The sequence below is a fragment of the Panthera onca genome, chromosome B1 (assembly GCF_046562875.1).
Source record: "Panthera onca isolate mPanOnc1 chromosome B1, mPanOnc1 haplotype 2, whole genome shotgun sequence".
NCBI lineage: Eukaryota > Metazoa > Chordata > Mammalia > Carnivora > Felidae > Panthera > Panthera onca.
Window position 1 is genome coordinate 165,132,967 of NC_138342.1, and position 24,068 is coordinate 165,157,034.

The 24,068-nt window shown below is 43.8% G+C and overlaps 2 protein-coding genes across 8 annotated transcripts in view; one reads left to right on the top strand and one right to left on the bottom strand.

The window, feature by feature from the left end:
- Positions 1-13,795, top strand: part of HGSNAT (heparan-alpha-glucosaminide N-acetyltransferase) — a 52,798-nt gene extending 39,003 nt beyond the window's left edge. For all 4 annotated transcript variants that reach the window (XM_078445496.2, XM_078445498.2, XM_078445497.2 and 1 more), the window contains 10 exons: positions 113-143; positions 1,525-1,685; positions 2,832-2,947; positions 5,213-5,334; positions 5,717-5,843; positions 7,215-7,301; positions 9,497-9,574; positions 10,198-10,268; positions 10,364-10,476; positions 11,203-13,795. In XM_078445496.2, coding sequence (XP_078301622.1) covers positions 113-143; positions 1,525-1,685; positions 2,832-2,947; positions 5,213-5,334; positions 5,717-5,843; positions 7,215-7,301; positions 9,497-9,574; positions 10,198-10,268; positions 10,364-10,476; positions 11,203-11,384 — 1,088 coding nt within the window. In that variant the 3' untranslated portion in view covers positions 11,385-13,795. The remainder of the gene's footprint in view (positions 1-112; positions 144-1,524; positions 1,686-2,831; positions 2,948-5,212; positions 5,335-5,716; positions 5,844-7,214; positions 7,302-9,496; positions 9,575-10,197; positions 10,269-10,363; positions 10,477-11,202) is intronic.
- Positions 13,796-17,773: 3,978 nt separating this feature from the next.
- Positions 17,774-24,068, bottom strand: part of INTS10 (integrator complex subunit 10) — a 32,929-nt gene continuing 26,634 nt past the window's right edge. For 3 of the 4 annotated variants that reach the window (XM_081795618.1, XM_081795621.1, XM_081795620.1), the window contains exons 16-18: positions 23,398-23,491; positions 20,369-20,446; positions 17,774-18,173 (exon numbers count right to left, since the gene is read on the bottom strand). In XM_081795618.1, the coding sequence (XP_081651744.1) occupies positions 18,017-18,173; positions 20,369-20,446; positions 23,398-23,491 (329 nt within the window). In that variant the 3' untranslated portion in view covers positions 17,774-18,016. The remainder of the gene's footprint in view (positions 18,174-20,368; positions 20,447-23,397; positions 23,492-24,068) is intronic. The other variant, XM_081795619.1, reaches the window with a different exon arrangement.

Consider the following 24,068-nt stretch of genomic DNA (forward strand, 5'->3'; position numbering starts at 1 on the left):
GCGTGAGTTTACTTTCCATATATATCAGTATATAATGGTGCCAATCTAGATTTAGGATGTATTTACATTCTAGAGTCCTTTTCCTTACTCTTGTTCTTGTGTTATTCTCCAGGACTGACGGTGGCCGACCTCGTATTCCCATGGTGAGTTGCAGTCTCCCACCAGCTCTTCCATAGGTCATCTAGGTTTTTGTTTTTTCAGCGGATGCTGGAGCCTTTCTCTGAGACCAGCCTTGAGTTCTGGGCCACAGGCCTATGTTACTCACAGGTGTCTGCCCTCATGAAGTCCTTCTGTAAATTGTGTTACTGGATAGTTCCTATACTTGGCACAGGGCTTGCATAAGGCCTGCTTATAAAAGATGAGTGATTTCAGAGGGAACATTTTGTTACTGTAGATATGGTATTCGAGATCCTGGAATCTTGTAGGAAATCATAAATTCTGAATATGTAGTTAAATCCCATTCATCCTGAAAATAAATATAAAAATCAGTTCCTGAAAGAAATGTAGTGTATTGGCATCAGGAAATTCTGATAAGGTATGTAACAGGGTAATGATAGTAATAAATTAAAATGTAAAATAATCCTGGAGTGAGTGACCCACTCCATCACTGATCATCTGTGGTTTGTTCACCTTGTTAAGGGAACTTGACTTCCTGTACAATGTGGAATTTGTGTCTTTGCTCGTGACTCTTGGAGCAACTTTGTTCCATCTTTAGGAGGTAGTACTGGCTGTTGGTTTAGGTCTTTGATCCCTTGGGTTCCATCACTAATATGCATTCAGGGTTTTTTGCAGGAGAGCTAAGGTTCTTTTTTGAGATGGGTTTGGGGAGGAGGAAGTTTTATATGTCTGAAGACTAGGTAATTACTTATGTATATTCTTTACAAGGTTCCCTATAGGAAATGGGTTTCTGTTCCTGTTACTAGACACTTTTATCCAATTAGGTGACCCCAAGAAAGGAAGCTGGGGGAACCAAAGAGCAAACTCTCATCTTCTGTTAACCCCACACCCAGTAATTAGAAAGACTGCTATTCTGGCTTTTTTTTTTTTTTAAAGGATTAGTATAGTAAAAAGGAAGGAAAAGAGGTGGGTGGCTCAGACAAAATTAGAAAAAAATAAAACTTCCTTTTTTTTTTTTCCAGGCAAAAGAGTGACTTTAGAAATGATTGAAATGCATTGTTTCTCAAGGACTTTGAGGGTGTGCTAGTGAATGTCAGGTTCTGCAGATTGTAGCATCTTCTTCATCATTGTTGTCTTTGACAACTAAAAGGAAGTCTTGTCCTTGGAAACTGCACTCAGCCCTGAAGAATTTTCCTTCTAGGATAGGACTTGAAGGTGCACAAACCTTATAGGCCAACAGGGTTACCTTCTGATTCCTCCTCCAATGTTACTTCAATAATTAGCCACTTTAGAAAATCAGGTGTTGCTTCTTGTATGTAGTAGATTATGAAATAGTGATGACATATAGATAAAAAAGTAAAACCACCCTAGAAATGGCCACCTTTTAATAGCTGTCTTTTTTTTTAGGTTTGTATTTATTATGGGATCTTCGATTTTTCTGTCAGTGACTTCCATATTGCAGCGAGGATGTTCAAAACTCAAATTGATGGGGAAAATTGGATGGAGGAGTTTCTTGTTAATCTGTATAGGAATGTTCATTGTGAACCCCAATTACTGCCTTGGTCCATGTAAGTATTTTTTCCCCTGTTTTTGTATATATTTGGGTTGAAATAGGAAAACTATGTATGAGAATTAAAAAGAAATATAATTCCTTCATCTCAGGTTCCTGCAAAAAGAACAGTTATTAGAAAAGTGTAAACATGCTTGTATAACATCGGGTATTATTATTATTATCTTGGGACTTCAGACCTGGGAGGAGCTTCCAAGACTACTCAAATCCTTCTGCTGTCCAAAGGAAGACTCTGAGTCCCAGAGAGATTAAAGTGCTTTCTGTGGATCTTCCAAGTGCAGGGACAGAGTAGAGCCAAATCAGGTCACCTGGTTCTCAGACCCTGCCCTCCTGCCTCTTTGGATTCATCAGCTTTCATAATAAGGCTGTTGTGTGGTAGTTCAACAATCCACCTTGGTTATCACCTGTATGCCTGCTGGGTTGCTGGGAAGGAATATCTTTGTTGTTGTTTAGTAGTGTGAGCGACACAGGAAGCTTGAGGGAAGGACACACACCCTGTGCCTGGGACCAGCGTCAGAGTCAGGGAAATTGGTGGTTGCTGTACTCAAGGGGCTTACAGTGTCATTAGTAAAACAGGACACAGTTACCTGGACAAGAGTCATGTGGTCCCTTCAGCTCAGAAGCACATTAGGAGGAGGTAGAGGTCACTTCCATTTGGGGTCATAAGGAAAGGTGTCACATAATAGTTGATTCAGTGGATCTTCAAAAAGTGAACCACTGCTCCCAGGAGGATACATTGTAGGGCTCATCACATGGTCACACTCTTCCAGTGAGTAGTCACGTAGCCTGTAGGACAGGGAGAATCTATTTGTGGCCTGTGCTGGCTCTGCAAGTTGATGGTGGATGTGACAGCTGGTTGAACCCATGCCTGGTGTGACAAAGGGCCAGGGGAGGAACCCCAGGGCCCAGGTAGTCCTTGCTTGTCCCACACCCAAGGAAGGCACGTATTCTTGTCCCCATGTCCCAGCTGGCCACTTCCAGCTGTGAGGTTGAGCTGAATCCCATATGTATTACTGTCTCCAAGAGCTTCAAAGTGTACTTAAGTACAATAGAGGTATGCTTTCCCCCTTAGAAAAAAATAATGTTGTCTTGGGCAGGAAGAGGAATTCTGGCTAACACTTTACTTAACTTGTGCCTTCTATAGTGTCTTGGGATAAGGTGCGAATCCCTGGTGTGCTCCAGCGGCTGGGGGTGACCTACTTTGTGGTTGCCGTGTTAGAGCTCATCTTTGCCAAACCTGTGCCTGAAAGCTGTGCCTCGGTGAGAAAACCTACTTTTAAACATGGTGGGGCTGGGGGTGCAGAAATCACTGTATGATTTTCAGAACCTTCTTTAGTGCTGAGCACAGTACTGTATGTCAGTAGACTCAGAGTCAGTAGACTCTGTTAGTCAAATGCATTATTTTTTTCCTTCAATTAGTTATTTTTATTTAGTCTTTACATCAATCGTTTTTCTTTATTATGGGGAAAAAACACATAACATGAGATCTCCCCTCCTAATAAATTTTTAAGTGTCCAGTGATCAGATGCATTTTGATGGCATTAAATAATATCACCATCATCCAGTTTGCTAGTTTAGTCTTTTGGGGCATTACTGCCAATTTTTTAATTCCTTGCAGTATAAGATATATAGAAACTCATGAAACATTTCAGTGTCTATATACATGCTGTGAAGATTCAACTTGGAGGAAAAATGCCAAGGTAGGGTGGAGGAGAATGACAGTATTGTCTTGGGCTAGTTAGTATTTATTTGTAGGAAGTATGTGAGAGTTTCATTTCTTTCATGATTGCTTTCTTTCTTTTTTTTTTTAATGTTTATTTTTGAGAGAGAGGCAGAAGACAGAGTGCGAGTGGAGGAAGGGCAGACAGAGGGAGACCTAGAATCCAAAGCAGGCTCCAGCTCTGAGCTGTCAGCACAGAGCTTGATGTGGGGCTTGAACCTCGAACCGCAAGATCATGACCTGAGCTGAAGTTGGACGCTTAACCAACTGAGCCACCCAGGCGCCCCTTGTGATTGCTTTCTGTCTTAATATAAATTGCTCAGTGAGTTTACCCAGGTGGAGCTCTTTTTTTCCCTGGTAGAGGTAAAAATTTAGGAAGAAGTGTTAAAGTTCTTCCACTTGGGATCCTACTTAATTTATAAAGTTGTGTTTGCTTTCTAGCTCCTTTCTGTATATGTAACTAGCATATTCATCACTGAACCCCACACTCACTTGGCCTTCCCTGTCATGATTGTTCAGTTATATGTCCTTGGAGGGGATTGGATCATTGTTCCTTCACCTGTTCTGCCCACTCTGTTGTTGTATGTGTCCCCTCTGCTATGGCTTTTCTTGAGGTGAAGCGAGAGTAGACATGAACATGGGCTTGGTTAGCCATGTGTGGGACCTAAGGTCTGTGGAGGCTCCTCCACAGCCACCATGATAGAGTAAGGGGTGGGGTGTGACACCAAGAATAGGTGGGCCAGGGGCGCCTGGGTGGCTCCATTGGTTGGGCATCCAACTCTTGGTTTTGGCTCCGGTCATGATCTCATGGGTTTCGTGGGTTTGAGCCCCACGTGGGATTCGTGGGATTCTCTCTCCCTCTTTCTCTATCTCTCTGTTCCTCCCCTCCCCCACTCATGCTGTCTGTCTCTCAAAAATAAATAAACTTAAAAAAAAAAAAAGGATAGGTGGGCTATACTTCTTTCAACCAGGAAACCAGGACAGCTTCAAAAGTTTAAATTTCATTTTCCTTTTTAAAAATGTATTTTTAATTGCTTTTTTAATGACACCTTTACTGAGATATGTTTCACATACTGTAAAAGTCACAAGTTTGAAATGTGCAATTCAGTGACATGTAGTATATTCACAGAGTTGTGCAGTCATCCCCACTATCCAGTTCTAGAACATTTTCGTTATCTCACAGGAAACCCTGTACTCACTACCAGCCACTTGCTGTTTCTCCACAACTCCCCCAGCCCTAGGCAACTCCTCATCTATTTTCTGTTTCTGTAGATTTACCTGTTATGGACATTTCATATAAGTGGAATTTTATAATATGTGCCTTTTTTGTTTGGTGGCTTTCACTTAGCATATTTTTCAAGGTTTATCCATGTTGTGCCATGTTTTAGTTCTTCATTCGTTTTTACTGCTGAATAATACTCCATTTTATGAATGTCCCACCTTTTGGATACATTCATCAATTGATGGGCATATGACTTATTCCCATTCTTTGCCTAGTATGAATAAAGATTCCATGTGTATTTGTGTACAAGTTTTTGTGTGAACATCTGTTCTCAATTCTCTTGGGTATAGGAGTGGAATTACCCAGTGCTGTCTTTTTAACTAATGTTTTATTATGGTATTTCATGGAGAGGGGCAGCTAGACCATATGATACATATGAAATAAACGTGCATCTAGTTTTGTATTACTACCATCAAGGCCAGAGAGGAATCACACAGAATTTCCCCAATACATATATGCATCTTTTTTTTTCCTATTGTACTTGCATGTAGTTCATATATGTGTTTTTATGCCCCTCACTCAGGAGAGAAGCTGCTTTTCCCTTCGAGACATCATCTTCAGCTGGCCCCAGTGGCTCTTCATTCTGATGCTGGAAAGCATTTGGCTGGGCTTGACATTCTTCTTGCCTGTTCCTGGATGTCCTACGTAAGTGAGCCCATGTACGTAATCCCTTTTTGCATGTCATTTTCTGCCAGGTCAGAGCTTCTGGGGTAATAGCTTGCAAATTTCCCAAGAGGAATTCTCTTTCACTCTTTTGTTCTTTGAGGCATAGTGCGTATTGGGAGAGGAGTTGGGTGGATGTCCAGAGGAATGTCTCCGTGAGGCTTTTTCAGAGTCAGTTTGAACGCAGGCTAGCCTCCCACCTTAGCACGCAGGGAGCAGTCAAGTCAAAAAAGCATTGCTGTAGGGTAACATGGCTCCGAGGGGTTGCATTGTGTGAAGCCACTTGTTGGGCTGCAACAATTGCCAGTATATACCCTGAGCCCCTCTGAAGTCTTGTCAGTGAAGTACATGTTCTCTTTCCCAGTGGTTATCTCGGACCTGGTGGCATTGGAGATTTGGGGAAGTATCCAAATTGTACCGGAGGAGCTGCTGGCTACATTGACCGCTTGCTTCTGGGCGATGACCACATTTACCAGCATCCTTCTTCGGCCGTGAGTGAGCCTAGCTTGCACTTAGAACTAGACATTTGGGGGGTCTGAAGTGAGGGAAAACGGAAGGGGCTGGCCAACTGGAAACTGTCCGTTTAGCAGACTGTGATGGGAACTAATTTTTAGGTGAACAGTTTGCTGATTTAGGAAATTTAATGTTCATTAAATGTGTGTATTCATTAATTTGGATTTGAACGTGTGAATGCACTGTGTCAAGCATGCAGCAGCGTGCTTTTTCCTGTAGCTCGGTTGGGCTTCCTGGCAGCCGAGTCTGAGTCTGAGATTCGTATACAGGGAACCTATCAGGCCATACTTTTGGGATTGACACCTGCTAGGGATCAAAGGGATCAGGAACTCGAAGAAGGGGCAGTTGGACTGCCTCATAGTCATACCGCCTTAGTTAATCTCCTGGGGGGGCTGTGCTGGTGCTTTATAGTTGTTCTGGAGTGAGAGATCGGGCCCTTGTTAACCCTGGTTGGATACAGACTGCCCCCAGCAAGGGAGTGTGGCTCCTGGAGAGGCAGCTCTCTTCAGTCAGGGACAGATCCAGAAAAGGGACTTGGCTGAGAGCTTTCCGGCCATTAATATTTCTACCAGCTCAGGAAACAAATGCTTTAGTCCTGAGAGAGGTGGGGCAGGGGGATGTCTATGTGATGCACTGTGGCATCCACTACACTGTATATTTCCAAATTTCTTCAATTTCCATAATAATATTTGTTTTATAATAAAATAATGCATATACACACACACATATTTAAATGTTTATTTTGAGAAAGAGAGAGAGAGAGAGAGAGAACATGAGCAGGGGAGGGGCAGAGAGAGGGAGAGAGAGAATCCCAAGCAGGTTCCGCACTGTCAGCACAGAGCCTGACACGGGGCTCGAACTCACAAACCATGAGATCACGACCTGAGCCAAAATCAAGAGTCAGATGCTTAACTGAATGAGCCACCCAGGTGCCCTAGTCCAGGTATGTTTTTAAATGTTAATTTGCCATAAGAGAAGTTAGGAAAGAACATCTTTTTGATGTTACAGTAGGGTTGACCAGGTTGAATAAGCCTAACAGTTATGAAGGTATTATGCACAGTTTTGGAACTGGGCGGGGAAGCATTGTGTCCCAGGGCACTTGAGGTTCAAGTGGCTGCTCTGGACCACAGCTTGTCCCTGGACTCTGTGTTCCTTCTGGTGTCACACACCCCACACTTTGTCACCCAGAAGTATTCTGCCTGTAATCCCCACAAATTGGCAGTGAATTTCTGCAGCAAAAACAAAAAACATTGAATTCTGGAGTGTACTCAAGTTTGTATCTAGTCTCTGAGTTGTTTGTGTGCGTTTCATGGTCAGTGGGTTCTGCCTTCTTTTTCTGCTTTGTTAAGGTGCTTTATCACACCGAGGTGGCCTACGATCCAGAGGGAATCTTAGGGACCATCAACTCCATTGTAATGGCATTTTTAGGAGTTCAGGTATTTGTTTATTTTATATAGCTTATGATTATTGATTCATCACTAATTCAAAAACTGTTTCATTAAGTAACTGGAAACATATCTTCTGTGGTATAATACATTCTGTTTATATATGACAAATGGTCAAAACTAGAATTTGCTAAAATTTAGCACATTGAAATAATTCCGTGTAATTCCTATATGCTTCCCCAGATTCTCATTATTTATGTGGCTTATCTTAGCAATAGAAGCACAGCAGTTTGTGGGTAAAAAGGTTTTCCTGCTGGAGTGTACTGGCACTTGGCACATTTCTTTCATGTATACTTTGTATGGTTTCAGGTTATGCATATTTTATGCCAGAGTCAATATAGGTGGTTCTTGGTGTATCTTATGTGCAATTTTGTTAAAATTCTGAACAGCCTAGACTTTTATCCCCTAATGTTCTCCTTATTGATGTTTGAAACCATTGTTTGAGCAGAACTAACTGGAAGAGGAAGAAGCCTGTAAAGCAGCACTAATGGAATGTTCCGTGACAATGAAAATGTTTTTTATGTCCATATGGCTTTTACCTTGAAATGTGGTATACGAGCATGACTGAGGAACTGAATTTTTAATTAAATTAAATTAAGTTTTATTATTAAATTTTTAAAATGTTTACTTTGACAGAGAGAGAGAGAGAGAAAGCATGAGCAGGGGAGGGGCAGAGAGACAGGGAGAGAGGGAGAATCCCAGCAGGCTCTGTGCTGTTAGCTGTCAGCATGGAGCCTGATGCGGGGCTCAAACTCATGAACCATGAGTGAGATCATGACCTGAGCCAAAATCAAGAGTCGGATGCTTAACTGACCGAGCCACCCAGACATCCCATGTTTTATTCTTTTTTAAAATGTTTATTTATTTTGAGAGAGAGAGAGAGGAAGGGAGCGAGCACACATGAGTGGGGGAGGAACAGAGAGAGAGAGGGAGAGAGAGAATCCCAAGCAGGCTCCGTGTTACCAGCACAGAGCCTGATGTGGGGCTTGATTCCACGAACTGCGAGATCATGACCTGATGAGCCGAAATCAAGAATACGATGCTCAACCGACTGAGCCACCTAGGCACCCCTAAATTTCATTTAATTTTAAATAATTTAAATTTAATTTCAAATAGGCTCATGAGGCTAGTGGCTCCCATATTGGATGGTGCAGGTCTAAAGCATATACATTTTGGTGATTTCATATTTAGAAACACTGCTTTATACTTATCTCTGTTGCACTTTATGGTTCACAGTGGGTACTTTTACATACGTTCATTTAATCCCTGCGTTTGCTCTTGAGGTAAGTCTATGCCTGTGGGAGCAGCCTTGGATAGGGTTCAGAGCGCACACCTGGGTCCACACCACCTGGGTCTGAACCGCATTCCACCACTTTCTAGCTGGGTAGCCTCCAGCACATCCATCCTTCTGTGCTCCAGCAGCATCTACCTCATGACGGTGTTGAGAGGATTAAATAAGCTAATTTATGTACAATTCTAAGAACTGGCATATAGAAAACATTCATAAATTTTAGCTTAATTACAGATTATTATGAATATTTTCTTATCCTTTTATGCTTTCAGAAGTTATTTCCTAATTTCAGGGAGTTTTTATGCAAAGTCCAGATTGTACTGTTTCTAAAGTGTTTCTCTGCCTCTAGTTCCACCCTGCCCCCTTCTGTACTGCTGCCAGAATGGGCCATCTGGCAGGCCATCAGAGCTTGTCCCTTGTTACTAGTTTTTTGGAGGTGGGAAGGGGGGTAGGGGAATGACTTTCCTCAGCTCCCTCTCACCTATGGGAGAAAGCCTGTGCCTCACAGAGAGACCCACAAGCCCACCTGCCTACCATCTTCCCGCCCATCCCAACCCTCTAGCCTTTGACAATTACCTGCAGCTCAGGGACACATGCTCTTTCAGCCATTTGACATGCTTCTGTGCATGCTGTTCCATTCTGCCCAGATGCCCTTCCTGCTCTGCAGTCGTAGCCTCAACCTGATGGCACTTCCTCTCTGGCATTTCCTCCACTCCTGAGTTGTCCCCTGTGCCTTGGTGTCTAGTTGTCTAGGGCAGGGGTGACGTTCCATCCCTCTTGGTAATCCCAGCATCTAGCAGTGTGCTTGGCAGACAAGTGATTAGGACAGTGGATGAACATGAAATACAAATACACCTTAAGCAGGTCTCTTGGTCATCTGTGTTTTCCTCTCCAGGCAGGAAAAATACTCTTGTATTACAAGGACCAGACCAAAGACATACTGATCAGATTCACTGCCTGGTGTTGTTTTCTAGTAAGTAACCTATGTTCCTCATTGAAATTCCTTCCACACGTATATTTCAAAGAAATAAAATGTTTAGCAGCAACGGATAGCAGCTATCACCACATCACAGTAGCTGTGTTCTTCACTAGAGTAATGGAGAGAAACAAATCTTTATACCTAAACTCTCAGGTTAATTTTCTTAGCCTAATGTCTTTATAAATAAGAGTGTTTGCTGTCAACCAGCTGGCCAGGAATGCCTGAGGAAGTGGTGTGGGTTCTGGTGGGGAGCCAGACCAGAAAGACCAGGCAGACAGCACATTTCCAAAGGTCCGCTTCCAGATCTCCAGGTGGCAGAGTTGAAAGTTTGGCTGTTTGTTTTATCCCTCATGTTTCCTCTCTAATTTATCAATTACTTTACCTTCAACTCAGAAGAATGCTTTGGAGATGTTTTTAAGAATATTTTTTTGAGAATATCTTTAGCTATGCATCTTGAAAATATTTTTCCAGTTAAAAGAATAAAATATAAAACACAATTTTCAGCCCTCCTTAAGCAATTAATGTATTTTCCAGTTTTGAAACACAGTGGTTTTTTGGAGATAATATAAAAAACTAACGTTCTCCCTCCTCCCCCCCCCCCCCCCCCCCCATTTCAGGGGCTTATTTCTATTGCTTTGACGAAAATTTCTGAAAATGAAGGCTTTATTCCAATAAACAAAAATCTGTGGTAGGTACAGAAAACCATGTCATTTTCATGTGGGTTGGTCCTGCTGATACTGGATGCGTTCCTCGGGAGCCTGAAACACCCCGTTCACCTCATAGGTCCATTTCCTATGTCACCACACTGAGCTCCTTTGCCTTCTTCATCCTGCTTATCCTGTACCCTATTGTGGACGTGAAGGGACTGTGGACAGGGACCCCGTTCTTCTACCCAGGTAAGTCACCCAGAGTCGATGATGGCGACCAAGTGGGTCAGCCCAGAGATGCTGAGCACACCCAGTGCTACGTCCCTGGGCCCCCGGCCTCAGTGGCAGATTTCCAAGATGCAGGCTGAGGGAGAAAGCAGCCGGGGCCACACTGTCCCAGGCCACGTGCAGGACGTCCTTGGCCTGTACTGATGCCGTCCACCCATTTTATCTGTTTAGATTGTGGGGGCATAACCAAGCTCCACTTGTTTCTTCAGGAAATGCCGAGTTACGGAGCATCAGAAACCATCCAGGGCATATTAGCCAGCTTCTGATGCTTCAGCAATGGGGCCATGCTTGCCTTCTGAGTATAAATATACTATCTTACAGATTACGCATAAGAAATATCAAGAGATAAACAGAATGGTTTCCATGCAGTTCTACTTGAAGACTCACTTTAGCCCTTTGATTCTTGTAATAGTTACATTTTTCTAACCCTAGAAAATAGAAGTTCATAATTTTGGCTCTCCTGGCAGATTTAGTATTCATGGGTTACACTGTCATAAATATTTTCTATTTTTGATCGAGCTTACATGTAATAGTATCTAAGATACACATCATGTATTTTTGGCAGTAGCCAATAATGTAGGTGCAAGCTTTTTGGTTTTTTTCACTGAACCCAAGTCAAATTTCCAGAATTAAGTAGATGATCAGATGTGGCTCAGGAAAGCCTTACCTTGTGCATCTCTCCTCCAGGAATGAATTCTATTCTGGTGTACGTTGGCCACGAGGTGTTTGAGAACTACTTCCCCTTCCAGTGGAAGCTGGGGGACAACCAGTCACACAAAGAGCATCTAACTCAGAACATAGTCGCCTCTGCACTTTGGGTGCTCATTGCCTACATTCTCTATAAAAAGAAGGTTTTTTGGAAAATCTGACAGCTCCCACCCAGATGTGTTGCTGGCAGACTCTAGTGGGCCTGGGGGATGTGTTGAAGCAGCCTTTATTAGAGGGAACCATTAATTAAAAATCGATAGGATGTGTGTTTCCAGATGATGGGGAAGAACCCGATATACTCTGGCTGGTTTACTGTGACACAGCTGTTCATCAGAACCCTGCCTGGATATTTGGGACTTCTGTATTTGCAATGGAGTTGTCTTTTTTTCTCCATCTTCTATGTAAATGTATTTAGAACCTCATTCTGAGGATTTCTCATATAACTTTCCAACAGGGAATTACCGTGGGCATTTTGCGTCTGTGACGGATAAAACAACGTAAAGTCTAATTTGTATTGACCTTGTTTTCCTGCAAACGGCCTTTCCACATGCACACGTGCCAACCAAGAATACCATCATTTCTGTTGCGGCTGACTGTGAGGCTTATCGAATATGAGGTGTAGTAATGTAGCCTAATATTTTCTGGTTAAGTGCACTTTAATATTTCAAGAGAGAGTAATTTCCTTTTCAGCTCTGCAAGGCATTGCTGGTCCAAAAAATGCCTTTTTATCAGAAGCCATTCTCTCCTGTTCCCCACTTGAAAAAGAAGTTAAAATATAAATGTGTTATTCCCAGTCACTCTTGCTCCTAGTTCCCTACTTACGTACCTGTTTGTCTGTCTGTCTACCCATCTATCTGTCTTTCTGTGTGTCAGATGGTAGCTGGCACCCAGGGTACAGTCGTGGCAGAGAGAAAACACACTGTCTTGCTTGTGGTGCCAGTTCCACCATCCTTGCCATGTGAGATGCCAGCAAGTCTTGTGGCCTCTCAGGGCCTCGGTTTCCTCATTTGTGAAATGAGGGAGAAAGTGATGACCTCTCTGGTCCCTTCCAGCTCTTAGGCTCAGTGAGGCAGGATACATCGATCGTTTTTCTGAAATCCTTAGGAAAATAATTTTATTACAGAAAACTTCAAAATAAGTGATAATGAAAAGGTTAAAAAACTCTCATTGGAGTAAATCTTTTCAGAATGACCCTCCACAGTGGAGGCAAGCAACTTTCCTGCTTGGAATCCTAACACCGAAGACATGGTTTCTCAGGAGTGAAGACAGGAGAGCACGCAAAGGGAAACAGCACGTTTCATATGATGCATCATCATGCTTCTGACTTTTCTGGGAGAGTTCCGTATAGAAGGAAAGGTGGAACAGGTTGTACTTCGCGTGGTGACCCGGGGCCACCTCCACGGGGCTGTGGCTGTTGCCACTGACAGACGGCTGTCTGGCTGGTGTTCCAGCTTGGACCTCTACCCCGGACCCTCAACTCCACTGTAATGGCCCGCTGGACCCTCCGCCTGGACGCCCGCCAGCACCCATCCTCCCTTCTTCCCGCCTCTCTTCCCACATTCAGACTTTTCATCTGGATTTTCCTAGCTCGTGGATGGGTCTCTTTGTCTCTAGGTATGAAACTCCGTCACATTTCACCCCCCTTTACCTCCTTTATCTCCGTTTTCCATATTTAGCCATTCTCCTCTCTTGTCACTTCCATCCCATCTTCCATCCGAAAAGCCTGCATTCTCACTGTGGCTGCCTTGTTACTCTAATCCGGGCTCTTGTAATCATTTGTTTTTAAACCTCTTTTTATATATTTTGAGAAAGGGAGAGACAGCATGTGAGCGGGGGAGGGGCAGAGAGAGAGGGAGACACAGAATCTGAAGCAGGCTCCAGGCTCTGAGCTGTCAGCACAGAGCCCCATGTGGGGCTCAAACCCATGAACCTCAAGATCATGACCTGAGCTGAAGTTGGACATTTAACCGATTGAGCCACCCAGTTGCCCCTATAATTATTTTTAAACGGGCCTCCTCCTTCAGCCCTTCCCTCTGTAAAGTCGCTATCCGTTGCCTCTAAATTAAGCTTTATAAAGCAGAGCTTGAGTAAGATCACCTCTGCAACAGCTTTGCCTGGCATTATGTATAGAACCACCCTCAGGGGAGCCCACACAGCTTCCAGACACATCTTCCAGCCACCTGTCCCATGCCGGGCCCACCCTCCTCCTCCCGCCTCAGCGCTTAGCACCTCCCGCTTCTGACTTTGGAGTCTTCTGGTTTATTTTTTTCCCCTTAATTTGCTCCCGTGTACACCTGACCTGTAGACCCCCTACTTCTAAGGCAACTTCTCTAATCTCATATTTTCACCCAAAAGTAGTATTTTCTTCCTCTCATAATACTCTACTGGGATCAATCCCATGGCATTTTATCGCTTTCTGCCTCGTATGATGGTTCCTTGTGTACATGTCTAATTTCCCGCACTAGACTGTGAGCTTAAGGGCAAGAATTATGTCTTGTTCATCTGCGTATTCCTCCTGGTGCAAACACAGTGCCTCGTACTTAGGCGCTAAATAAACATTTATTAAAGCAAAGCAATGGTGGTGGTTTTTTTGACAGTATTTTAAATGCTGATAAAATGAGTGTGTGTGGTGTGCCCCATGAAAATGTTCATGGAGCTAATGCGTACAGGGACAGATACTGAGGAAATATGCCGCTCCCCTTCTCTTGCAGTGAGCCACCGCACATGGTCATGGTGTGTCATCATCCCAAATCGCAGCAAGCAGAGCTAGTTGGGCCTCTCCAGATGAGTTATCCAGAAGCATTTCTTGAATGGGGGAGTATTTCAGGGGGTATGGAACCGGAAGGACCAGGTAGTCCTGATTCAGCCTGCTTGCAAGGAAAACTTACCTCACGGAAGGCCTGAGGTGGGCTGGCTCCTGCACACTTCCCGGAGCTCAGCCAGCTCACTTCACTGTGAGTGAAGTCACAGCATGACTCCTAAGATACCTGACGCCTTGCTATTGTCAAGCCAAGGTGGTTTTCCCTCTGGTAAGGCATTAACATTATGACTGAAGGGGGTTCCTGGAGAAATGGTAAACTCTGTATTTGCCTCAGTTATTTGTCAATGGGCTGCAGGTTATGATGAAATTTAATTTTACCTGTCATTTCCTTCTTGCCTTTGTTCCCCACATCACTATGGAGGGGTGATGTTGAGGCTCCAGGAAACTGAGTCGATAGGTTTCTGGAGGTGGCTGTTGATAAAATTGCCTTTTAAATCTTGTAATTTACCAAGCAAGATACTTGTAAATTGGGACTCATGTCCTGTAAGACTGTGATCCCTATCAGTTGGCCATTTGTTTTCTTTCCTCTCCTTTGTCCTGGGGCAGCCAGAAGTGCCTGAGGAGTTATCACACACATCCCACCTGGCAGGGGAGACGGGGCAGTGTGCTAGCCTGCACTTTGTCCTTAGCCCACCCCTTGCTCCCTCATTATCTAATTGTGTATGTCAAGACACTGCCGTTGGCAAAAGATGCCATTATCTTGCTGGCTTTCCTTTGCCTGCAAAGAATTCCATCCAAAGTGCGGGCTGTGAGGACAGCTGGCCTCACTCCCAGCTAGTGGTGAGCACACGGCTTCCCAGTGTCCCATTTTCTGGTGGAATTCTGTCCTATTGGAGCTTTCTGTATAGAAATCAGTTCTGTGGGTTTGTTATGCCCAGAATTCGTGATCCCCAAATACCTCCAGGGAGCCGAGACTGATGTAAAAGCAAAAGAGCCTTTATGCGAGCTAGCTCGAGCTCAATCCCCTACCTGCACCGACTCAGCAGTGAGATACCAGGGAGAGAGCGCGAGTTTCAAAAGGACAAAGGTTTTATTGGGGCCTAGGGGCAGTTGGTGAGGTAATGGCTATGGCCTCAGCCGATTGGCTGGGGAAGGGTCCGAGTCCTGTTAGGCAGGTGAGGCTGGGGTTACTCAAGGGGAGGAGGTGTGGTCAAGGTGAAGGACACAGAACAAGATGGAGTCGGCAGGCGTAGGCCCGCCCTTTCAGGTTTCCCACCTTTTATGGCTGTTCTTATATTTGCTGTGGTTTGTAGCCATGCCCTTCTACTTCGATACAGGAGGTAGTTTTCCTTCTGATATTTAATTGAACTCCAAAGGTGGTTCAGCTTGTGAACTGGTCCCTCCGTCTAGCCAAATCCGGCCTGTGTCAGCTCTGGGTAGGTACAGTTTGTATCAGTTTAACATATCCCAGGTGATGCCCGTCCCAGGTCAAAGAGAAAGCCAGCTAATGAGCTGAGGGCAGACTAATACTACTGCAGTAGGGGCTGGTGTGAACTGAAATCGTTTCCTGGAAAAAAAGGCTGGAGACGTTAAAGGCTGGGTGTGCGGGAAAGCCACCGAGGGCGTGATGGGGTCGGTGTGACTGTCTGGATTTGAGTTGGTGCTTCTTGTGATGGGAGGTGGTGGTACCAAGTGCAAAGTGCCCGCCTAAGTGAGGCCCTTTTTCTCCTGGATATTTACATTTCAGAGACAGCTCTGGGTGGTAGTTTTACATCTCAAAGGGCAGCGGAAGGATTTATAATTGCCAGCTTTCTAAAAATAACTGCCCTGGGGGGGGGGGTTGTTCAGAGACCTATCTGCTCACCGTATTTTGGCTGGAACATGTTTTGGCTGCAGCTTTCTCAGGCAGGCATTTTAAGGGGGGCCTACGTCACCCTGGGTCCATGGACTTATGGACCAGCTGCTAGAAGCTGTCCTGGAGTTGGGTTTGGATGGGTCCTCATGTGCCAGAGGTCTGCAGCCTCCTCCTGGCCCCTGCCTTGTCTGCAAACTTGATCTGAGTTTCCGTTTTACTCTATGGCGTTTCCCCTGCAATTCTTCACACAGGAGGGGCACCACTGAATTATAAAAGATGATTGGTTCTTTTTTATACCTACACATTTGGGTATCAGAAAGTCTTGTTTTCATGTATACTGCCCCCAAACACTGATCTGAGTAAGGATTATAAAACCAAAAGGTAAGAGTGTTTAATTTGAAAGCTGTTTTGGGTCCAACACACTCCTCGATAAAAACAGGATGGTTTATATATTTGTAATCAACATATTAAATTGGCAAAAACTTTTAAAACGAGCTGGGGGAATATTTTCTGAAAGCAGATGTCTATTAAACCACTTTACTGATTTTAATACAGTTGACCTGTAGCAGGATTCTTGCACAGGGAGTCATGACACAGAAGTTTTTCTTTCCAGGAAGCAACTTTATTCCTGCCAGCACCATTCAGTTGGGTTCCTACCCAAAGAACTGAGTCCCGAACACCACATGGCATAGTTTTTATGTATTTTTTACTTCTTTGTCTCCCATATTTGGTAACACAAAAACATGTAGTCTGATTAAGTGGTCTCATGTTACAAGGTCCTGAGGGATGTGGTCAAGTAATAGAATAGCAAGGTTGTCTTGAGGTTTTTTTTTTTCTTCTTTAGGGAGGGGACCCTACCACAGACCCCTGAACAACAAAGGTTTGAAAAGCACGGGTCCATTTATACATGGGCTTTTTACAGCACAGTATTGTAAATGTATTTTTTTATGATTTCCTTAACATTTTCTTTAGCCTCTTTTAAGTTTATCTTAGAGAGCGAGAGAGAGCGCATGCAAGCAAGGGTGAACAGGGGAAGGGCAGAGAGAGAGGGAGAGAAAGAATCCCAAGCAGGCTCCCAGATGCAGGGCTTGAACTCACAAACCATGAGATTATGACCTGGGCTGAAATCAAGAGTCAGACGCTTAACAGACTGAGCCACCCAGGCGCCCCTCTAGCATACTTTAAGAATATAGTATGTAGTACATATAATATACAAAATACGTGCTAACGGTTTATGTTATCAGTAAGGCTTCTAGTCGACAGTAGGCTATTAGATAAGTTTTGGAGGAGTCAAAAGTTGTATGTGGATTTCGACTGTGCAGTGAGTGGGGGGCATGCCAGCACCCTCAGGGGCCCCCTACATCGATCAAGGGTCAACTGTGTATCTAAAATTTTTAATGCACATAACTGAATAACTTCTTAGCCTTTCATTCTTAGCCCCTAGAAACAATATTTGTCTGATGTTTACCTGACATACTTCAGGACAGCAAAAGAAGGAGATAAACCTGAGAGCTAACACTTGCCGAGCACTTGGGACAGTTGTTCATCCACAGATTTCACAAGAGGTAACACTTCTTCACAGCTGTGAGGGGAGTGCCTGAGGCACAGAGTTAGCCTGTCCCAGAGTGGGGGGTGGGGGGGTTGGGGAAGGGCAGGAAAGGGCTGGGAGTCAGGGGCTAGGTGGAAGGGAGGAGGTGCCACGCCCCCCCACTGGCTGCTCCTTCACTGGAAGTTTACTCAGGTTCATTTTGGCACAAAAGTTTTCGGTATTAAAACTTCCTGAATGAAAAGGTCTGAAAAGTATTTTGATATGTAATACCTACCAAAGCCTAACTACGGAAAAGAAAACCTTGAGGTCATGAATACTATCCCTTTAAGTAAAGTACACTCTTGTTCAGAATCTCACAAGAACTGAAATAAATTTTTAAAAGCCCCAAATTTAGAATGACTTTTATTTACAAAACAGGTTCTTTTGTTTTACAAAACTTACAAAAATGACTTAAAAATAGAAATAGCTTCTTAGGCTCTTGGGAACTACTTTTAAGCAACAAGGAGTCAGAACTCAGATGGTTTTCTTCTTTCTAAGAGTTGTAACAGCAACATTTATGAATGCTTTATCGCTTCACAAAAAAATCACACGGCTCTGCGCTGCCTTCCTCTGGTGGAAAGGGCTCTGGTCAGGCCAGAGTCTGAAGGAGCAAGATCTTCTCGTTGATGCAGAACCTGTGTAGCACCACCATCAAGTTCTCACCACAGCGGGACACCTGACGCTCCATGGCCAGGCGGAAGTCCTCCTTCACGCCCTTGGTGATGCCCCGAGTAACTGTGTGGTGCCTGAGGGCAGCGACAGGGAAACAGGTGGATACCACAGTTAGTGCCGGCATCACCGGTCAGTGTTTCTGGGGCAGGAGTAAAACCTGACTGAAATCTACGTATAAGTAAAACATTTAAAAAAGGAAGAAAAGCCCTAACCAAACAACCCCCCCTGCCCATTCCTTCTCAGAAACTTAAAACTAGACAGACATTTCCCCATTCCATTAAAGTCTCTTTTAACACCCAAACATCCAGTAAAGTGCCACCCTCTTTGCTTCTGAACTCTTGCAGGTCTGATGCTAACGCATCCCTGTGCTGACTTGTGCACAGTTCTGTTACTCTGGGCCGCCTGGGTCCAGTCCACGTGGCCACACAGCTCCTGTCCGGACAGGCCAGCTGAGTGCAGAGGCAGCAGCAGGGAGGAGGGAGAGCAGAATAAGCCAGTCACCACACTGAGCTCGGGCCTGGGGCGCTGTGATAAGGCTCAGAGAGGCCAGGGGCTTGTACACAGCCACTGTGGTTCCAAGCGGGTCTCTCTCCCGGTGATGCCAGAACAGGACAGCTCCGCTAAGTGCTGAGCCCACCCAGACTCGGTCTGTGTGAGAAGCAGCGGGAGGAGCTGGAGGTCCCAAGACAAGAGTCTGGCAGCGGTGGGAAGAGAGAAGCAAAACCGCCAAAGAACAGCCAGTGGCCTGCAAAAGCCTACTGGGGACCAGATGCGGTCCACGCGCTCAGGAGGCGTGCACCTTTGTGGAAGGCTCAGTGGGAGCGCACGCAAAGTGTCTAGCTACGCCCGGAAGTTGTGCTGCAGAGAAGGAGCTCACAAAGGAAATCCCACAAAATCCCAGAAAACTTAAGGCACCAAAATGAAGAAAGGAAAAGAAAACTCTAGCAAAACTCAATGGGTTCAGTTAAGAGGAGAGGAGTTTTAACTACCAGGTGAGTAATGTAGTAGGTGTAGACCAATAGAAGGCACCTCCATTCCCCGTGTCTCTACTGCCTCACTTCCCTCAGACACACTAACAGGGATTTTAACTTAGCTTTTTATACACTGGCCAAAATAAAACTGTTGAAACCACTCTAAAATGTTCCTGATTTTTTAAAACTTGTATTATCATATAAAATAAAATACAACAAGTCAAAAAGTTACAATGCAACAGAAGTAAAAACAAAACTAGGCTCTGTCAGGCTAACAAAGATATTACAGGACACTCTACAATGCCCGGCATTTTAAAGAACTATACAGTAAAACAGCAGCAGTGCCATGGAGAAAACACAGGGTCCTTTGTGGACATTTTCAGTGAAGTTGGCTGGTTCACTCAGTATTAAGGGCACAGTGTCAGTGAGGCTGAGGCCATGAGTCACACTGGGAATAGACATGGACCCATTTCAGCAGCCCTGAGATCCTCTTTTCTGCGTCTCAGACTGCAACCCCAAATGGGAGCCAACCCACTGACCACCCGGAAGTTACTGGTATTTGCAGACAGCAAACTAACAGGCTTTGAAAGCTCAAAGCAAATTCTTCCCTTAACACCAGTAAAAATATAATAAAATGTGTATCCTGCTGATGGCTCAATGGCATTGTTTCTACATATAAAGCAGTGCAACTCAATTATATTTCTATCAGAGTCTCTATTCCTCTGGTAAGTTTGGATGAAGATGAGAATTAGTTAGCTTTTGTAGTTTAAGGGCCGGATAAATCAGCTAATAAAGGCAGCATTCCAAATATTTTCAATTTAGAAAGGGAAGGTCTGAAAATCAGTATCAGTGGCAGGGAAATAGTGTGCTAAGGCCCAGTTAGACCAGAACATCAACAATGGTCACTAAGATGAAAAATCCACAAATAAAAATTTATTTAAAATAAGCTTCAGCATCCTTACATATTTATGAATGAATGCCTTATGTTTTATCAAAAGATATAACACAGTCTAGTGCCTAACCTAATGTGCACTTTAACACAGTTTTTTAATATAACTTCCATTTTTTTCCAGATCCATAATGATTTTTAAATTGAACACAAAAACACTGGCAACTTATGGAAAAAAATAAGAAATGTTACAATATTACAACCAGATGGTTTGCCAAGGAATGCAGAACAAATTAAAAAAATAAATAAAGCATGAAAAAGAGCACTGAGGCACAGAGAGCTGAAAACCATGGGCAGTACAACATGTGGACAAAACGCACACTATGAGCAGGTGTTTTCCACTTGGTACCTGTCAGCAGTCTGTATGCTGGGCTGAAGCACAGGTAAGAATTCCTGCTGCAGTAACCCCATGGGAGGGCTAGAAGGCCTTTAAAAAACAGCAAACAGCAGCATTCAAACACCCACACCGACTCACCCTGCACTGCAAAAACAACACGCCAGAGAAAATGCACAAGACTGGAACAGACTATGCAGAAACCCTTGAACTTCCAGAGGGCCCCTGGCAACAGTGGTGTCTTGGGGGAGGACGGGAGAAGCTAGCAGCCTTCTCCCTGCACCTGCTGCTGGGGCATGTCCAGAGCATCTTGTTCCGGGGCCCCGAGCTCAGCCCACTCAACATCTGGTGTAAAAGCCACCGAGGAAGAGGATGGCGGGATGCAACTGAACAGCAGTGGGGCTAACACGTGAGAAGACACATTTCAAATCCAGCCTCCTTCACTCTCCACTCTGCTCAGGCCCCCGCCAATCCCACTGATAAACCTGGGGATTGCTGGTAACCATCGTTGCCAGGACTGAAGCCTCCAACTGAAGAGGCACTTCCAAGAGGCCTAGAGGGGCTGGCAATGTGTTTGATAAAGAAAGGTTGAGCCTGAATTTCAAAAAGTATTGAGAAAAGGAATAGATGGGGGCAAAAAAAAGTCTGGGACCCATGGCTTTGCAGAATTTCATAACAAAGATTTAGTGCACAGGACACTGTTTTTCCATTTTCATCTAGTCTAATGCCAACTAAGAGACTGCAAATATCAGCATAGAAATAGTTCTCTATTTTAAAATATGTAACGACAGAATGTCTATGTAATGAATAAAGGGCTTATTCCTTCTGTTGGTCAGGCCCCGGGTGCCCTCAGCATCGGTACTGTCCCCACTTGGCATCTGAGCAGGCCAGGATGGACTCACAATCTTACCCAAGGGGAGGGCTGTATACTGCTCTCAACACCTCTGCTACTCAGCTGGAGGCAACCCACAAAGATCTGTGATGGCTTCAGAGAATTTGTTTGGAACCCAAAGGGAAAAGGAATATAGATAGTTTTACTCAAGATTCAAATCCTAGCCCCCTTAGACGAGCTCTAGGGCTTTCACAGCATCCTTCTCCTGATGTAGTTTATGGGTAATTTGAAACGCAGGTTTCAAATGAACTTTGAGATTCACACAGCAAAGACTGGGCAAATTCCTACAAGAAATACGGCTAAGTAACAATCCCTATTCCTGCTTCCACGATGATAGAACAGCAGGCTTACCAAGAGGCTTAATGGTCTTCAACAGGGAGTTAGAAGAAATTGAAGTTTATAGTGACCAAGGTGGGGGAGCACGGAATTATCTCTCAAAGCCTAGACACGCATGCTGCGCATCCCTACCTTACTCTAAACAACCCTTTACAATCAGATCATCTGGGCGCTGAAAAGCCCCTGCTTTCGTTCCTTGTCCTAGGGGTTTCTGCAGGTAACCAGGTCACTGTTCAGCACCATACAAACTGCCTACAGAAGAAAGGTTCAGTATAATGAAATTTGAGATCCAACTGTTGATTTTTTAACAGCCCGTTCCCTCACATCTCCACAAATGGTTAAGCATTATCTGAAGTGAGAGATCACCTGTAAGTATAACCCTAAGTAAATGGAGTTGATGCTACTAAGGCTGTCTCCAGATTACGGTGATTTGGATGGTGAGTGTTACTGTGAATTAACTAAAAACCTATTAATAATAGATATGTTTTGTATATCCAGCCTCAAAACCTAGGAATCTTTTAAGCCCACAAAAGGGGTTACCTAAGCTCCCATATCAAAAAAGTCATCTTTATTCTCAAACACTGTTAAGAGTATTTTAATGATGCAATTATTTTCCCCATAATTCTTAGTTGTAGTCTTGCAGAAGAGAATGGAGAGAGGAAGAGGAGCATGTCCAGACCGGCTCACCTAAGCATCCTACTGTATAAAGGTCTTGTGTTTTTAAAAAAGAGCATTTTGTTCTGTTATTTTAGATATTTAGAATATTTATTAATAATATTTACAAGATGAAGGACAAAAACCCCATTTAATCTCCTCTCATTCTTTAGAATGGATTCCACAAGACCCTTTTCTCAACAGGAGTAATGTTTGCTATGCCCCAAATTACTGAGGTGATACATATCCAGAATGAGCATCTCATACTTCCCTCTCAACATCTCTAAGGCTCTACAAAGATAGAACAAGATGTGAATTTTTGCTCTCAATAACTGAAAACTTGTTCATGTCACAATTGAGAGAAAAAGGAAAATGTTTTCAGCCTTAGTAACACTCCCTTCTCACTCAGGGCTCAGTCTCTTGCAGTGACTCTGACAATGACTCACAGCCATGCTGAGTATGCAGGACGCAAAGGAGGAAGTATGAAAATAAAACTACACGTGGCATTTACAGCACAGAGGATATATTATCCAAACTACAATGAGTATTGAAGGATAGAAGCAAGATTTATGAGCTATTTAAAAATCATAAATGGTCACTAACTTTATCTAGGGGTGGGAGGGCATGCCTGAGACCAGGCACCCCACCATTATTTCTTGGGGCAGGTGTGTTTTGTGTGGGGGCACTAGACCCAGCTACTGTCCCTTGTGCTATGTAAGCAATTACTGCTTAGAAAGGCTTCAAATAAACACTGAAATCCAAGTATAGTTTCTAAATAAAGTCTGTAGTTTTCCCTAATCCAATACAACTTTAATTACACATGACTCTTCTTAATTAAAAACATCTATGTCTAACCAGAAATTTATAGGGTTACCCTGTCAATTTTGGAAAGGAAAAGATAATCATGAATGAGACTTCTGTTTAGTGAAAAGGTTTCAAAAGTGACAGAGGTACCCCAATTTGAACAACGTTTTACTGGAAATGTACTTAAGGAAACACCAAGTTTCAGAAGGTACCCAGAATCAACTCTACTCTCAAAAACAGAGACCAGGTTTGGATTCCTTTCTATTACATTTCTGAAAGACACAGGAACTTATAAATACTTCCTACAAGCACACAAAAGGTGAGCACTTAGCACAGAAGAGCAAGACAGCATGCTTACTTGATCAGCATTCCTTGATTGGGTAGTAATTCCAGATGGATTTTCCCACCTTCTTGAGTTCTTAAGTAGGCGAATTCCTCCAGCATATCAATATCTGCAGGCCAGATTCAGGTTAACCACATGTAGAAACAAGGTGCCCTGCTCTCTGAGATGTGGAACAGGCTTGCAGTGACTGCGTAACTTGCCCATGGCCAACCCGCTAACTAGAGTCAGTACTGGAACCCGGGTCTGTCTTGTTGCCAAATTAGTGATTCTTATACCAACCAAACCACCTCATTAAGATAAATTTATTTCTCATACAGATGCTAATAAAGACATTCTGTATGGTCATAACAGCAAAATCTGTTTTTGGTTTTTTTAAGTAGGCTTCACGCTCAGCACGGAGCCCCACGTAGGGCTTGAACTCACAATCCTGAGATCAAGACCTGGGCTGAAATCAACAGTGGGACGCTTAACTAACTGAGCCACCCAGGCACCCCAGCAAAATCTTTTGTTTTCTTAGTAAGAAATGAAAGTGGCAGTGGTGTAGTGGTGTTGTATCCCTGAAAATAGTTAAGAAATCCTGCTCTAGGCGCTTGGACAAAGACAGCACATTCCTTACACCATAGGTGGTCTTTCCCTAGGAAGAGTATGAAATACAACACTTCCTCCCTAGTGTCAAAACAACTGCT